The sequence below is a fragment of the Numida meleagris genome, chromosome 4 (genome assembly GCF_002078875.1).
Source record: "Numida meleagris isolate 19003 breed g44 Domestic line chromosome 4, NumMel1.0, whole genome shotgun sequence".
Classification (NCBI taxonomy): domain Eukaryota; kingdom Metazoa; phylum Chordata; class Aves; order Galliformes; family Numididae; genus Numida; species Numida meleagris.
Window position 1 is genome coordinate 6,150,402 of NC_034412.1, and position 18,497 is coordinate 6,168,898.

Sequence of the window (18,497 nt, forward strand, 5' to 3'; positions counted from 1 at the left end):
CTGTCTGCAAGATGAAGGGTTACTGATAGCTATACACATTTATCTCCTTCTCTGCTAGCTAATATGAAGGCACATGAAACAGTTTTATGGTAAATGACGAGGAAATGATGTAACACAGGTTAAGTTCATTTCTGTCTCAACTTACTTGCTATAGTATGTGCTCCATTCTCTTCCCCGTTTGCGGTGTTTTCACCATTTTTTGCTGATCCCTGTTGGTTGGTTGCAGCTGCAGCTGCAGCAGCTGCTGCCTGCTGTTGTGCAAGTTTATCTCTGTAGGCCTGCTGTCTCGTCTGTACCACATCAGGCATCACTGCATCTATCAGTGAAAGAGACTCTATCGGCCTACCATCAAACAAGGTACCATCCTAATTAGAGCAGAGAGAAAGAGCAAAAAAAAAAAAAACAGCAACACCAAATATGGATTAGCATCATTGGCAAAAACTCTGAGAAAAACACAAGTAAAAGTTCTAATTTAATACAACAAAAAGGCAAATGGTGCAAGATCTAATTTCTCAGCATTTTTGTGGTTAGAATTGGAACTTTACTCTGAAGTGAAGTGGCCACCATAAGTATGCAAAAAAGCCACTGCAGGCCTCTCTGGCAGAGGTTCTGGAATTACAAGTTACACGCTCCGAGTTTGCTAAGTTGTCTGCCAAAGCAAAAAAAAAAAAAAAAAATCTGTAAGCTATCTATAAATACCATTTCAAACACGGGTGGCTGCAACAAAATCTAATGGTTTGTTTGAAAAGCCGCAAACATTGCAAGTCAGGTCACTGGCTTGTGAAGTTATTCTATCTTACTTGACTAATACTTTCCATAAACACATTATTGAGAGTTCACTAGTTTTCTTTTTCTTCCTTTTTTTTTTTTCAAACTGTGCTGGCATACTTTCAAACAACAAAGAAGAATTTTATCCTGAAATGGACACGACCCTGTTAAAAATACACTTATACATATGCTAGGGGTTTGTAAGGACCTATTTTTAGGGCCTAGAAGGATTCCTTGTGATAAATATACGGTCTCCTTCTATTCCAATCACTTGGTTTATTTTTCTGAGGCTTCCTAAGGGAAAAGATTCACCTCGCTGGGACTATGGAAAGAATGCATAAAAAGAAGGTGGAAGGGAGACCGGAAAGATAGCAGAATTAGTGAAAAATTGTTCCTTATCCAATACAGCTGACACACGGAAAGGCTGCTAACCTCTCAGGCATAAATGGGAATGGAAATCAAGGGTGAATACCTGCAGTATCAGGCAGGAAGATGCATGGCTTTCTGTACAGCTGGAATAACTATTTGAACATTAAATTCAATGGATCCCGCTCAAGACGAATTAGCCAGCAGAGGCAAAAAGCAAACTGTCATATACCTCCATCCTTCCTGTCACAAACTGAAACCATTTCTCTATTTGAAAATCTTGCCTTTGGCTTTCATTACATCATTATAGTAACACGTCACCCAAATGAGAGTTGCGGAGTACTTTCCTACCTCCCTAGTGTACGTCTACAAGAACAAGAAGTAAAAGGTTACTTGTCTCTATAATTATTTTTACTGCACTTTTCTGGATTTACTGCAACATTATATTAGGGTAAAAACTCTACAGACAACGGACCTTTAAGCAGTGAGCCAGCACACCATGCCTGGTGTTGTGTGGCTGCACGGGGCAGAAGCCCTACCCAGTTATGTCACTCCATTCTGGTTCCACCACTGGAGTCGTGGTGAACACCAGCAGTGAGGAATCTGAAGTAAAAGTAAATAAATAGGATACAAGAGAGTTAAGAAAAATTACTAAGCATTCAAACTTACTGCAAGCAAGGACGTAATGCTCATGTAGGGAACGCTTACTTACCTCATTAATACTGACTTCTGCCTCTACATACTGCAGACCTTTCTGGATGATGGAAATCAAAGCAGCTGGTGGCACCAGAGCACCATTTATATTGGACTGGCTGATATGGCTCTCTATACCAAAGGTAAATGCTGAATGGGAAAACCCTAAATGAAGGCAAAACCACGAACATTTATTTACAGATAATGCTATTTGCCAAAGTAGTGCAAGACCTTCTGTATACAAGTCTAACCAAGTTATAGAAACTGAGAGCACACTTAGAAAATAGGAAAAACTTGCAACACCTCTGTTTCCCTCTTGTTTCTAATTTAAAACGTATAGAAAGACAAAAACTAAGTTTATATAAAAGCACAGCAATTATTAATTTTATCACTGGCAAAACTCTTGCAGATGAGAATATATAAAAAATAGAATATAGAACAGGCAACGGTATTTAAACAGATTGCTATGTTAGTTTTTCTCACTGATTTATTATCCATGAAAATAAAACAAATCTGTACATAAAATAGAATTAACTGCATGGTATGATGCTGTCACAACTGTGCACGTTTTGGCACTGATTACGAAGTGACAGGCATGCTGTGGTACAGTACTGATAGCCATTTGTTATTTCTTAGCCCTGAAAAGTGAACTCTAGGTTAAACCTAGAGGGAAGTAATTGTTTCAGCAATCACTGACACTTTCTGAAGCTACTCCTTTTGTCTTTTGCTGTCAGATAACTAAGAAGCTGCCTGCAAACTTTCAAATGAAGATAAAGAAATTTTAAAATTTGGCTTCTGTGACTAAAGCTCTCTGCAACTGGAATGAGAATGTATAATAGCTTTCTGTAAACTCAGACGGAACAGTGAGTTTCTTCTATCTTCTGACAAGCAGCAACTGAAAAACTCTGCCACCCATCATTGATTCTGGTGCTTCTTCGTCTCAACTTGAGAAGTTGATAAGCAGTGGACAGATGTTGCATCAGTCTCCACCAGCTCTGAAGGAAAGCTGTACACGTTGAAGACGCAGAGTCTCCAGAGTAAAAAATACCACAGTTGTGGGTAAGTACTCAGCCAAAGCAAAAACAAAAAAAAACCCTATATACACACACCTGCAACTAGGACATAACTGGCTACTGACACCTAGATGGGAACATAAGAGAGAAATATTTCTAACCCTTGGAATTATCTATGACATTATTTTCCAAAGTCAAACACCTATTCTACGCCATTTTTGTAAGAGGTTGAGCCTCTCTCATTGCCAGGTCAGGGCCACTGGTAACGTGCTAGGATAAGATTTGATAAAATAGATGGAATCTGAGAAGCTGACAATAAAGCATGTTAAACTGGATGCGTAAAACTGGACCAATGAATTCCACCCATCCAGTTTTTACTTCTCCTACTATTCCTAATATTCTTGTATTCTTTTCTTCACATAAACCTAAGTAATCTCAACAGGTACCCAGGAAAAACTCACTGAACTAACTCAGCTAAATTCACTGAATTTAATTTTATCATCTATCTGATTTTATGATGCATAACCATGAAACAAGTCTTCAAGAAGTCTGAAGCCCCCCCATCAGCAAACAGTAATGAAAAGTAATAACCAGTAAACGTCGGAACAGCAAGGTAGCATACACACTGACATTGATGCCTTGCACTGTCACCGTAAGACCTAAGCCTACTTGTGATGTAAAGGGCAGACTTCTTCCACGTGTTGTTAAGACCATACACCACCCTGGCAGCTAACAATCATCACTGGTTCATACACTGGGGCATGCCCTGATTTCCAGTTAAATCTGTAGACTGCTTTAAGCAATCAATACTGTAGCTGTGAGTAAAAGCTAATGTTGTTTCTACTCTTAGTTTCAAGAGCAGCCACCACCACAAAAACCCCTGCAGCCATGTGGTCACATCTAGAAACTCCAACCCGCAACCCAACCTGCTGCTCTTTTGGAAGCTTTTAAAATTCACTAAGGGATGGCTACAGAATTCCTACTCGTATTGTACAGATGCCGTCAGTTTGGATAAGCACAGCAAGAAAAATGTTTCTGTGTTTGACCATATTCACCCACGTTTAGCTCTTTCTCCTGAGAAGCAGGAGACTTTGGCTTAGCCTTACGCTGAAGGATGAGGTGCGTCCTGCAGGAAGACTTTTATGAATCCAACAGATAATTTTGTAAAAAAAAAAAAAGTGTTTAGACTCAGACAGCACCAGTCATACGGCCACAGCTGCTATTTTTTTCCTTTGAAATATGGCAACACCTTCCCTTCCCACAGCCACATTCAGGCAAGGAACGTGGTCGTGCAACATCAGCTCACAGGAGCACCAGCATGAGTATTCAAGGCAGAGCAGAAAATAGCAGTGTTTTTGGATGTCATCCTTTCCTCCCCTCTCCTTTTCAAGTAGCCCCAACAAATACGGTGCGAAGTGCTGCTGTGATCCCGTAGCTGAAAAGGATCTCCAGGAAAAGGCATTTCTAGTAATCAAGCGAGTCCTTGGTTGACTGCCATCTGAAATCTCCAAATGACTAAATCTGATTAAGTTACAGAAGGTAACTTGGCAGGAATTCATCCTCTTGTTGAGAAGAAACACCACAAAACAGTTCAGACAGAAGCACATGCCTACTGGCAAAATAATTAAATGAGTTTGCATTTGCTGAAGTCAGTTGCAGATGAAAACCAAATAAATTAAAACGTTGTTAAAACAACCGTAGTTGGAAAAAAAACTCACCTGACTCTTGTAAGTATCTATAAACCAGGAAGTTAACCTCATCACTGCTTATACTCATCTTTATTCCCAGTTAAACCATGAGGTCACAACAAAGGACACAACCCTAAAAATAAGAAAGTAGGTTAATTCAACATTTTTAGGAATTAAAACGTATTTCTCAAGAATTGTTTTATATCTACAAACAAAGTAGCTCCCTGGCAGCACAGTCCATGATTTTATTTGATAATGTGAGTAAGGCTACCACAGTCATTAAAATGTCATTTCTCTCTTAGCAACATTAAGGTCAGTAAATTATATACTGCAGGGCCACATTCGCAAATGATGTAAATTGAAATGGACTGGGGAAGTATTCAATAATCAAGGTGCTTTGCCTAATCAACATTACTGCTATGAAACCCATTTTTTTCAACATCTGGATAACAACGGCACAGCACTTTTTCCACTTGGGCATCCAGGCAGTTTCTCTCTTGTACTTTCTAGTCTACTTCAATGTTCAGGTACTTCTGCTCTACTAAAAGGTATAATGTGGACTACAACACTGCGTATGCCCAAACCAAACCCAACTATTTCCACCAAAAATCAGAAAGCATCTCAGTCACGTACTTATGCTCTGCTAAAGTAATCCTTAAAATTAGAGACAAAGTTTAAACAGAGCATGTCAATAACATTTCCGCGTGCCTTTAACCGGTGATTAAAAATACCTATGGATATAAACACATACATACATATGTATGTATACAACATTTTTTCCCCCGGATTTTATTAAAGGTAAATATTTAGCAAGGCAAATAATGCATCAGAATATATATACTTTGAATGACATATTTTGAATATAAAGCAAGGACAGGATTTAAAACACGAAGTCGAGACAGAATACAGTATTTCTTCTTACTTAAGCCTCCCTTTTAAGAACATTCCCATGACTTCTGAACGTTCGAAAATGAAAGCCCTGATGTTTTCCATAACATCACATAAACAAGTAGAAACACGAGCTTCCAGAACAGAGCATGAAATGACATTCACCTCCGGTTCTACTAAGAGCAGAGCTTTGCCCGGATGCCGCCATTATTTTCATCTCTGGAACTCGTGCCAGAGAAGGTATCCTACCGATACTGAACAAGGTTTGACCTGGATCTGATGTTAAAAAGAAATCAGTGAATAGAAGGACTGGAGTGCGGGCTTTCTTGTGTGGTTCAGAACACATAGTAAATTGCCTCCAGCTACATGGCTGTATGGGCAGGTGATTCGTCACCGCTCTCCAGGTGGGAAAGCTATGAACGCAGCAGTAAGCAACAAGTAAAAGACTATGATTTGCATTTCAAGTCTGCCAAGCAGCAAAAGGTTTCACATATTCTTTCCAGGCACTTATTTTTTCCTAGCAAGATTTCCTGAAAAGACAGGACAACATAACCACACTGCCTCTCTGGCCATCTAAATTTTGAACTTCATCAGTCAAATCCAAGCAAATATGGCAGTGTGAAAAGCTTTCACAAACGTGACTTTTCAACACGTCCCATAGCGTTGGCAGCTGAACAGAGGGAAGAGACTCTATTAAATTCCCCAGAAACATGTGGCTACATGATGTACCCAGACAGCACAAGGGGGTTGGTGGGACCCAGGTGGGAGAGTTAGGGTCACCGTGCATGGGAGGCAGGGAGCTGTGAACGAGGCTGGACACGGCCAGGGAAACTCAGGATTTGGGCATTCCTACACTTACACAGGCCACGGTGGGGAATGGAAGAAAACGCTTTTAGTTTGTTAAGAAAATAAATAAAAATGCAGTGCTACATAAAACCTTCTCATCTCTATTTAAGGAAAAAATAATGGTTCCAGTACAGCCTCTTGCGAAGGCAGCTCAGCTTCCAAAGGCACATTGACACTACCCTTGCACTACCCATCCACAGCTGCTTGATGCACAGCATATACCTAACAAATTACAATATACTTTGAGGGACCATTCATGCAGTGTGTGAAATGAATGCCATTTTCAGCCATTTCACACATTGGCAACCGGTTCCAACACAGGCAGCACCAAACACTGATTTAATCAGCTATATTTGTGGACAAAACTGGAGCAAATCATCTTCAAAGTCTGCTCACTGTAGGAAAGTTCTATAGAAAAGGAACAATATCCTTCAGAAAAAACAGTAATTTGATATAAACAGTCTTATAAAGATGCCTTTTTGCATTATACACACAAATGGCAGTGTTTATTTCATGAGTCTGCTACTGATTTTTACATCTCACTGCATCAGCCAAAAAGATGGATCAAAACGCAAGAATCGGATACAAGCACTATTTGCTGCATAGAGAAGATCTGTATTATTAATACAAAACAGACTCCCCACTGAAAGGAGAACTGTTGAAATGTCACAGATTTACCTGCCACACGTTACGCAGCTGGATAACCAAAGAAAAAAGCTAACGTTTTGCTTGGCTGTCAGAAGTGCTACTCACCCTGCCCGAGTCAAATGAGTGTAATTTTTCAAGGCTGGCTCAAAGTGTTTCTAAGCAAGCTGTGGCAAGGTAAGGACAGGCGCTGCCACTGCTGGAAACTCGCGTTCCTGCCCAGCTGCCAAGAGGTGGCAGTGCAGCACTGGCTTTGCAACGGTAACGACTCCAAAAATGCAGAAATGCGTTAAGTAAATACACGGCTTTCCTGGTGAGGGCATGAAACTGGAAAGGCAGCTAAAGTTTCTTCCAAAAAAAAAAAAAAAACAACCCGAGATATTGCTTTTCCCATTTCTTCAGTGCTTCTTTCAATCTGAGAGGCCTTTTGTGGCGCTCCCTCCTCACCAGGCCACGGCTCACCCGCTGCACACCCCAGGGAAGCGAGGAACTGCGCAAGGAACACATGGAACCAAACAACTCTCCCCGACACCCCCAAAGGGAAAATGCAGCAGCATTACAGATACAAAGGGATTCCACCATTCTTTCCCTTCGATATGCTTCCAGTTGGTGCCAGCCGCCTGGCCTCAGCACCAGGCCCGACCAGGGCGCCTGTGGGAGCCGGCCTGACCTCCATCTCACGCCACAGGGACTGCCGCCCCGCTGCTCCCTGCCCACAGACTGAGCTTTTGTGCAGCAGCTTTGGGGAAAGAACAACAGCAACAAGGCCCAAGCCCTCATTCACAGCACCCACCAGCCCTGTGGCAGCTCCTCGGTGTCCCCACGTCCACCTCAGCACGCCTGCTCAGGCTCTGTTTTAACCCGCACACGTTCCAGCCACGCTCAGCAATGCCAGCATGCCAACAAGAGAGAACTGTGCTGCAAGGCAACCCATCTCCCTGCTCTTCCCCCATAGCACCCCAAACCACTGGGCCACAGACACTGGCAGGATGCGCAGCGCTACTGTTATATTACCATCAATACAGAATCAAGGTATCCCAAAACATTATTAATTTAGTGGGCACATAACATACCAGACGCAAAATAAGAACCAATTGCCTATACTTACGGTGGCCTCAAGATCTAGTCAAAAGCTTAATGTGTCACACACCAGTAAGAACCAGAAAAGATGCACTCCTGTGCTTTTGACAAATTCACCCAACTCAGCCAAGCGGTGAATCAAAGGCTGGAGTCTAAGTCATTCAGAAACTATTCTTTCAAAGGAAATTAGGTTTCTTGTCTCAGAGCCCGCACACCAACTCCATCTTAGCTTCCGCTCGGTGAAAACGTGCCTGTATTTTGCAACATGACAACCGTGACTCAGAAACACCAGCATGCAGCAGTTAACGTGGCTTCTCCTGCCCCCAAGGACCATCCACATTCCCTCATACTTTGTGCAGCATTTGCAAGTAGAATCCATTCTAGAGAGAGCGAGTTCCACTATCACGAAAACTGGATCTACAGACTAATGGGTACCCAGCAGTACCAATCTGATTGCATTTCTGACAAATTATTATTCTACCATGCATGTTTATGCTAGCTTTGTACTCTTATTCCAGGTTCATGCCAAATGCTAGTGAACAGATGCTGCTTGATATGGCTCCCTGCCTAATAGCTTTTCTGTGATTTAAAAAAAAAAAAAACTTGAACCAGCAGAGAAAGTTTATACATCAGATTAGCACTTTGTGCCCCTTCATTACCGTTTTATAATACATAGTAGATTTACTACAGTTAAGATTTACTCCATCATCCAGCAACAGCTTAAGAAAGAAACAGTCCTGCAATTTTAGGTGGGCTCTAACACACCCTGATTAGGCAGGATAACAGAACCGCCCAGCAAGCTGCTGTGAGCAACAATTCCCCAAACATACCAATCATTAGTTTGATACCAGTACGATATGTTAAAGGGAACAGCTAATGCTCTGGGTAGCTCTGAAAATTGTTCAGTGTTCAGATATGAACAGCCCACTCCATTTTTGCACAAAAAACAGAAGCCTGGCTACAAAAACAATAACATCTCCTACATGAAAACACCGTCACAAGTCCTTTTCATTTCTTCCTCTTCCATGAAAACCTGACACATCTTTGGTCCACATGTACACAGTGCACACAGTTCACACTGTGAACAGAAGTTTTGGCCTGGCATCCCATGGAACACTGCTCCTGGTGGCTGCTGTTCTCCTCCCAAAGTTCTCCCAGGTTCTTCCCCAGGACGAGGCTGCTCCACACTATCTGGTTTCCAAACACAGCAAGAAGCATTTCAAGGAGTTTTACAGATAGAACTGCTCAGATGCTGTTTGTAACAGACAACGTATAGGAACAAACTGGTGAGTCCTGTATTTCAAACGTACAGTATGCAACCAGCGTTGTATGCCCACTACATACCAATTGATCAAATCAATTTCACCTCAGTCAAAATTAACATTTTCTCACACTTTAAAACGACAACTTTTTTTTTCTTCTTTCAACTATTCTAACGCATTGCTTTCAGCAATCCTATTTGCTCCTTCACATCTTCCTTCAAGAAACAGGGCCCAATACTGGGCACAATACAAATCACTCCTCACTGAGATCTCCAACCATCTGATAAACCTGCAATTAGGAATTCTTACTGACTTTTTTTTATTTTAAAAGTAAATATTTTTAAAATTACGTGCATTCACTTTTTTGTAACATATTCCAAAAAGAATGCTATCTTATTTTCTGCATTTTTACCTGCATTTCTATACTGCTATCTTTAAGTGCCCATCCCCTTTGTTTTTGTTTTTGTTTTTTTTTGCTGTTAAAGCTCAATCCATGTCAAATGTGTATCTGCATGAAAAACTATCTGTAATCCTACCTCATGAACCTTCTTAGTGATTTACCGTAAGGTCAAGCTTTGCTGGTTTTCCTTGCAGCAATTTAACACAAGAGATGCTTCTCAGACTTATCTTACAACTCTACTGCTTTGTTTTTACTTTTAATCTCAGGAATACAGCTTCATTGCCAAATACCGACAAAAATAAATAAATTTTCCTTTCCTCATCTGAATTGTTTTCCTTAGCTCAGGCAATAAATATTTGTATTCTGTACTTCAGCTTTAGTGACCTAATTTATGGCAGCAGTCTCTGTCTTTCTGTGCCAATTTGAGAGTATGAAGCATGCAAGATGACAAAGCCAGTCTGCAATTTTCTGAAGAAAAAGAACTGCAACCCTGAAAGGGAGAAAAAAAAAAAAAAAAAGAAACAACAATAAAAACCACCCAAAACCTTCGCTAAAAATAACAGTCACTGTCTACTTATCTGAGCACTCAGTCCCCAGGAACACCAAGCACAGTCCTGAGCGCTTATTACATAATCAGCTGCAGATGAAACCTATTTGCTGGTTTTGCCTAGAGCAAAGTAGTATTTAATTACTGAACTATGAATCTCCTCCCCAAAGTCATATGCTACGTGACCCAGGAGACTGGGATCCCGGCTGTGAAAGCTGAGACCAGTGACAGTGTATTCGGTGCCACACTTCCCATGCTAGAGCTCCAAAGTTTCCATGCTCTCTGGAGTCACACCCAGCTTCCCACCCAGCTGTAGGGCATCTTACAGTGCTTCCCGGCAGCTATATTTTGTAAATCCCTACACTGACTTCAGATGGTTCTGCTACTTATACTTGATATTTGAATAAATGCTGTTTAAGTTCTTCAACTCTTTCTTAGGCTACGTCCCTTTAGACGAAGCTACAATTCTTCAGGAATATCTGATTTAAATAAAGACTCTTGCAATCAACTGCACAGACCCTCTCCCGAGGAGGCTCTGACAAATTATTAAATGGCTTTAATGAGCCCGTGCTGAAATAACAGCCTGCTGGCATTCTCTGGATCTAACATCAGATTTCTGGAATCAAGTGCAAGAAAAATGCAAACTGGAATAAGCATTACATGCTACATTGTTTAAAATCCAACGCAATATAACTCTTAAACATGCATCCAGTTCTAAGTGTGCAAATACACGACCGCTAATGTCCTGTTCTGCATCAAAGCCCTGGCGAAATATTAATTATGGATGAATGTGGGAACACACCCATTAATCCTCACTTGGATCAAGCTGTGTAAAAATTTCAGAGAAAATAACTGAATGAGAAGAGCTCTTGAATCAGTCAAAATAAGCCTTATCAAGAGCTTCTGCTGAGACTAAGGGAAGGGAGGGGCAACAGCCAAAAATGTCTTCTATGTGTGACTACTCATCATTGAAAATAAGCACAAGTGCTACGGCCCAACATTTTTGATCAAGAATATGGAAAAAATGAACAACTGAAGCTAAAAATGGAGTTAACGACCTCCGTACTGCGCTAAGTTTGTGCTCTCAGCTGATTTATTCTCATTTTCACTGCTGGAAAACCCAATGAAACCCATGGCCTGTAAGTCTGATCAAGAACATCCCATTTTTTCCAATGTGTTGTTCCTGATGTTCCCACAATAGATCATTCAGAGCTCTAAGAGATGGTGTCAATTGAATTGAATGATATGGTCGCCTGCTGGTACATAAATGCAAAGGCAAAGCTGAGGGGGTTTATTTTCAAAACAGGAGACATTGATCCTGTGACAACGTTCCATTACCCTGACTTCATTTCTATTAGAGACAGTGATTACATCTACATCAATTGCTCGAGCTGATGGATATTGGTGCACTAACAGCGACACAGTTTTTCACCACACTGCTGCAGCTGACCTGCATACTGATGGGTTACAAAGGTTCACCCTGAGCGTGAACTAAAGCTCCTCACTTCTCAGTGCTGCAGTTTTTTAGCACACTTCTGTAATCAGTTGATTTTCAACTTCGGTGTTGTTCTGGAAAACTTACTGTGGCTGTGCAGCCTGCCGCTGATTCCGTCTGAGTAATGTGTTCATATTGTTACCTGATGGTAACTCAACAGCATCTGCAGAAAGGATCTCTGCACACCTACAAGAGCATCCCTGTCTTGAGATTTTTTCACAGAGGTGTATGGACTCCATTTCCCAATATCATCACCCTTTTACAGTTTCTATCCATTGTACTTGCAATCTTTTTCAAGCTGGTGATCCATCTTCTGGCTTTCATCTCCTGATCTGACACACAATCTTGAGCCTGTGGAGATGCATTTGCCCTGGCTTTCACCTCCTCACCATGCATAGCCTACGCTAACTCTGCTCTCCCGCACTCATCTCTCTGACCACTTCCAAGAGCACTGACTTTATCAGTACTTCCTTCTGAAATCTCTTACTCCGCGCTCTTTTCACTGCTTTTCTGTTACAACAGATGAGTTGCCAACACTTTTCACAATAAAACCTGGTAATTGAATAAAATTCAGTTCATCCTTAACCCCAGTGGTACTCATTCCACCTAAACTCCGTTCATTTTATTCGCCCTTGGCCATTCAGCCTTATGCCCTCCGCTGTATCCTGGAGCAAAAGCAACTCGTGTAGCACAGGGCTGGGAAGGGCCGTCCTGTGAATCTGTTCGGAGTGAAGGATTCACAATGCTGGACGTCTGCCTTCCTTTTCCATATTAACCCAGATATTAAACATGCTGAGAATGTAACTGCAGTCAAACAGTGGAATTTGGTATTGAAAATATGTGCCAACACTGATCATATTTAGCGTTCAAAGTTTTCAGCAGCCACAAAACATACCCTAAAGCCTGGAATAAATTAAGTGCAACTTGACAAGTTCTTTCTAGCCCCAAGATGTTCGCTTACAAGACTTAAAGACATATAACCCACGACTGACTGCAGCACTATGCCTGAATGAAGAGTTTTAAGGAAGGCTTAAGAAAGTTTACCCTCAGATTAAAAACTCGACTTTATTTCCTTTACTCAAGCATCTTCACATCTACCCCAGCCACTAAAGCAGCCTTAAAGGAGCCAGCAGGAATACACAGGTAAATTACCATCATGAGCTCTGAAATTAAGAAAAAAGATAAATGGAAAAACCCTTTTGCCAAAACAGAAATAATACACTTCAGCAACTGATCATGTGAACATTACATATATAGATACACATATAAAAACAACTTGTGAATCTACGTTAGATATGCTCATTCCCACACACCCCCATTATCCCAGCCTTATTAGACTGCTAATCCGCAGAGCAAGATGCACTTTCCTCACAACCACTCCACCAACAGCACCTACACCACTTGATTTTCATTCCCAAATAAACACCTAACAAAACCAAATGCAATAACAGCATTGAAAAAGGTGCAAATTGCTGCTGAGTCTTTAAAGCTGTCTTATCGTTAGCACGACCAATCGAACTGCAGGATCTGAGCTTCAGGAACAAACCAGATACCGACGTACACAAGACCGAGTGCAATAGGATAGTATGAAAGCATTTTCAACTATGTCTTTTTTTAATTAAAGATTAATAACCAACAAGAAATAACTATCAGGACATTCCTTAGAAAAAGGAGCTGAATGAATTAAAATTAAGCGATCAATGAATTAAAATTAATTGATCGCATAAAAGTTTACTTCAGAAAAATGAGAGTCAAAATGGATCATAAACGTGAACTATTCAACTTCTGATGAACTTTGAAGTTAGATAGCTAAGTTTTCCAGGAGCACCTGAACTCTCACAAGCCCTACTGGAATTGATCACTAATGAAGAACAGAAAGTACTTGCCATCTTGGTGTATTTTCTAAGATCGAGATCACATCCCTCAAAAACTATGAAGTAAATTAAGAAACAAACACTGTCTGAAAACGTTATTCTCTGGCATTCAAAGCTCTTGTCATCTGTTAAATTTAAATCAAATACTTGGATGAAAGTTGAATACCCATGGTCTCAAAGCTCCTGATGAGAATGGGCACGGTGATACGTGAATGGGACCAACTGCAGCCACAGGCAAAACAAAGCACGCAGCGACTTGTCCGTGCAGTGCCTCAGTGTGATCAATGAAATCATCCTATTTTATATTTACGACCTGAGAAAAAAGAAGTCGCATTCTCATTTCTTCTTTCACTGCACTGTGCACCAGCTTGCAATCCTGGTGTAATCGGCTGCACGTGCCAAGATGCGTCTGGAGACGGAGGCAGACAAAGGGCTGCTGGCGTAGGTCATGCAGATGTAGGCATGAGGGCAGAGATCTGCTTTTGGAGGTGATGGCTTCTTAGAATCGAAGGCAGCAACAGTAGCGTTGGAGCTGGGGGAGGTAGCGATTGCTCAGCAGCTCCGTAACCACTGCTCAGACAGAGCACAGCAGAGCTAAAACCCTGGTGACAGCACAAGCACCATATGGTAAGAGACTGACATGAAAGCTCGGGCACTGCTGGGCCACCGTTCTCTCATCATCTCTCTCTCACAGCTGTCAGCGTCTCTACCACACACGCTCTAGAACGGGAGGCAAGGAACTGACTGGCGGAGCAGATGGCCCTGCTCCGCCGCAGGACGGCACGCTGACGCACATGAGCAGAGCTGCACACACCAGACCCTCACCAGTACACAGGTCCAACAGAAAACCTCAGCCCTGGGAACCGTGCAGCAACTCTGCTCTAAGCCTGACACTGCTCCTCCTCAATTTATGCAGTTTTCAGGCTCTGGGCACACAACAGTGCACACGTTCAGTCCCCGCATCTCCACATCCTACTCTGCACCATATCCTATCGCTGTGTAGTTTGTCATGAGCAAAAAAATCTAGGCCTTACTGCCATGTATTTTCGCATGGAATATCTTCATCTGCGTTAGCTGTACCTGTATTTCCATTTAATGAAAAACTTACGCACGCCTCCAAAACTTAGCTAGCCATTAATCCAATCCCCTTTCCTAGCTTCAGCATTTGCCGTTCCTTCTCCCCCTCCAAATGAAAGCGTATCAAAGGTCTTCTAGCAAAATATTAAGAAAAGCAGGTATTGTGAGCTGATATGCCTGTAACACAGAAAAGACAGACACGACAGTCATCGTCCTTGATAAGATTTTCCATACCCTGCAATGCATCCTTTCTTTACTGGGAGTCGTTCCAATATCTGAATCATCAAGAACAGTCTTCTCTTTCACTAAACACCCTGAAAAATAAAAACAAGCTTCTTTCCTTGTCCTCTGAAAATGGACTCTTTTACCTAACAAATTACCCTAGACTACTGGCAATGCTGAAGGAGTGCCAAGTTCTGATACTTTGCTGGTTTTGTTGTTGTTTTGCTGTTTTTCGTTAAGTCTCGAGGCATTTTTATGTAAAGGAACCCTTCCCAGAGATTCTGCGAACACGCCTGCCGTGACACAGCCCCAGATGGCTCCTACACGTTGCAAAGTCACCTGTATCTGTAGAAGCAATCACACTGGCGTTCTCTGAAGATTAAAGACGTGTACCAAATGTTCTTGCTCATTTGGCACTGTACAGAGGGTCTTTGATTAGAAGAATCTGAACACAATTGCGGAGGCACGCAAAAGGAGTTTCTACGAAATATTAAAAGAGGTTTTAAAAGAACACTGTTTTCGCTGTAGCGCATCATATATAAAAAGCCATTACAGAGCAGCCTGTTGTGGACGAGGTTTCTATTTGGAGGGAAGCATCCTTGAAAGCTGTACACAAGTGCTTACAGTGAGTGCCTACACGCACACAGAAACCTTCAAAATTCAAAACCGACCGTTTCGTTCAGCGGAGGCAGGAGCCTACTGAAGAAACTATTGTAAAATTGATTAAAGTCACAAAGGATGCAATTCAGACAAGAAGTTCAAAACCAGGACACTTCTGACTGCTTAGGCCAACATCAGACATCTAGTCTCATAAATTTTTGAATTAATGCCCTTTGAAGCAACCCGTTCACAATCTGAAGATGCATCATGTGTCCGATACGGATTCCCCCTCAGTTAAAAGGCAAGCAGTCTCCTCTGCTAGCGCTGTTGGAAACGCGATCGTGGTCTTGTGTTTCATGTAGAGAAAACAGTTTCACGCAGAAAAGCTAAACATCAGCAGAGATGGAAATACACCATGCCTTACAACTGCAGGCTACTATTACATATACAGCTGCAAAGAAATCGTCTTCAAATTGTCCCGCACACGACCTCTGTGCTCTCTTTCGCGGAGTTAAGCTATCACGTTAAGTACCGCTAGTTCAGCCCTAAAGAAATTAGACAGGACAGCTTTTGAAAAAGAAAGGCAGCGTGCTGGGTTATCTTTACCTCGCCTCCAACACAGGAGTCGTAGGTTCCCCGTGTGAGAAATTCTGCTCACCCATTTCCAGTAATGGGAGCGTTACTCGAAAATAAAGAGATGATGGAGGGGAAGAAGGCCACGTCTTTGCCAGATCACATTACGCTTTAATAACGACTGCACAAATTGCCCACAACATTTTGAAAAATCCTCAATATTTTTCAGCCTCCAAAGAGCTCCCATCATCTTTCATTTCTTACAATATTTATAAAGCTGTGATGTCTTTACTTCGCAGAATCGCCTTTTAATATTCTTGAGTAATGCTACTCCAAACTTCGTGATGCCATTCCTCTCACATAAAACCAAAAGCCTCTGTTCTTCTACTCCAAGATTTAGAAACGAATGTAAGCGTACACGTGTTATTTGTGCATGCTCAAGGTATTATCTATTTATAGGGCTGGAAAACGTACAGCACGAATGCTACCATACACAGATATTTTAGATATGCCAATCTAATTCAATGACAACAGTGAAAACTGCTTCAATCTTTACACCCATTCACTTGCACCTTCAAAGGGCATCCTTTGACTTCCCTAATTTATCAGCCACCAGAACTTTGAAAGACAAAAAAAGGGGGAGGGGAAAGCAAAAAACAAACCAAACAATAAAGCCCAACAAGCAACACATTTCCAACACAGATGGGCTTACTGCTAGTTTCCTAGGCTGACTACAGAACCCCATTACAAAATTCTTGTGTACCCCACCTTGCTTTTAGAAGATGGAAAAGAGCTTGTGAAAGTATAGAGAGCTACGGATCAATCCGGAAGAATATTTAAGCACATTATAGTCCCATTGACTTCAATCGCTTAAGTGATTTGTTGGAGCACAGCCAGAACAACAGTGCCTTGCAAGAGCAAGGCCATTAACAACAGTCAGCAGTTTCCTTCTGCGGGCTGTGGGGGTCTACTTGCAAGTTAAGGTTTTTAAAACAAACTCTCTGCCTTTGAGTGCCCTCTATGGATTTAAGGTAGTACACAGGCAGGGCTCACAAAAAATTTTTAAGAGATTGATTTAAAAAGAAAAAAAAGAAAAAAAGACATCTGCTCCACCCACAAAGCATTTGTTAAATTACAGCATATATTAACAATTCTACAGATACCAGTGCAGTATCAGTTAGCCACTGCTGCAAGAACAAATACTCGATTGTGCTCTTGCACAATACGTAAGCACCGCCGTCGCTAGACCGGTTCAGAATGAGTTTTCCCTTTATTAGAAAACGTAAGGTAATCTCCTCTCCTTTGTAACTCCAGCCACGCAGAGGAGAGGAGACTGAAGATAAGAAAGTGTGTTCAAGAAAAGTATGCCAAGTCAAGAGAAATGATAGGGGGACCGCAGTTACATACATTTAAAGCAAACAACTGCAAAATCATGACTGTACATTAAAGCTAAGAAGAGTGATAACAGCACACAGTCTGGGTATTTGCCCTCTGAACAACGTACTCATATTTTCCTTTAGGAAGCAAAGACTTTTCAAAACAAAAAAAAAACCCACGCTATAATGAAAACACAAACTCTTGTACCTCCCCCATCCCTTTCTGAAGCTGATGCGCACTAGGGATCCGTGCATCACACAGACAACACGGCTTTTACAAGATGTCTTGTCAAAAGGTCTGGTTATTAATACATCCGTGCTGTGAATTGATGTGTTATATTATAACAGCTCTCAATAAAGTGAATATGGATTTACACATTAGACAATAACAGCTCCAAAAGGAGCTGTTAAAATACCACTGAATAAAAGAACACTTAATGGAGAGATTTGTTGGACTGCAAAAACAGATACCTACCAAACACTGTAAATGCACGTAACTGTAATTACTAATTCTACAACGTACCAAATTATCAGTCCCCTTTATGAGAAATAAAAGAGATAAATCATTGAGTGTCCTTACCAGAACTACTCTCTGAAACCCCACAAAATTGTGATGTGGCAGCAGTACAGCCCCAGGTATTACACCACCTGTAACACAAACCATATTATGATAGTTTCTATCAATACTTATTTTAACAGATGAAAAAAGGATAAAAGCTATTTTTCTACCAGTCTTTTTAGTGAAAGCATTAAAACAACATTCATTTTCCTGCGGATTATAGCATACTTTATGCAGCAAAACAAGTAAAAATTAAAAGCCATCTTTTGATTACTTACATGGAATATGCTTAAAAAAACTACAGGCACAGATTCAATTTTACTATCTTCTCACTCTTAGTCGATAACAAAACCCCAGCACAGAACAGAGCATTCTCTTCAATGGAATTTCTCTTCTTTTTGCCTGCTCATACGGACAAATGGGAACTTTGCGAGGATCCAGCTTACGAATGGCACGGTATTGATGCGGCGGCTTTTTTCAGCCTTAGCCAAAATATACAACTAAAATATTTCAACAGTAAGACGA

At 41.3% G+C, this 18,497-nt stretch overlaps 1 protein-coding gene across 6 annotated transcripts in view; it reads right to left on the reverse strand.

The window, feature by feature from the left end:
- TBL1XR1 (transducin beta like 1 X-linked receptor 1) overlaps nucleotides 1–18,497 on the reverse strand; it is a 91,945-nt gene that overhangs the window by 15,457 nt on the left and 57,991 nt on the right. For 3 of the 6 annotated variants that reach the window (XM_021395579.1, XM_021395580.1, XM_021395581.1), the window contains exons 3-6: nucleotides 17,994–18,061; nucleotides 4,559–4,661; nucleotides 1,847–1,992; nucleotides 146–365 (exon numbers count right to left, since the gene is read on the reverse strand). In XM_021395579.1, coding sequence (XP_021251254.1) covers nucleotides 146–365; nucleotides 1,847–1,992; nucleotides 4,559–4,616 — 424 coding nt within the window. In that variant the 5' untranslated portion in view covers nucleotides 4,617–4,661; nucleotides 17,994–18,061. The remainder of the gene's footprint in view (nucleotides 1–145; nucleotides 366–1,846; nucleotides 1,993–4,558; nucleotides 4,662–17,993; nucleotides 18,062–18,497) is intronic. The other 3 variants (XM_021395582.1, XM_021395583.1, XM_021395584.1) reach the window with 1 other exon arrangement.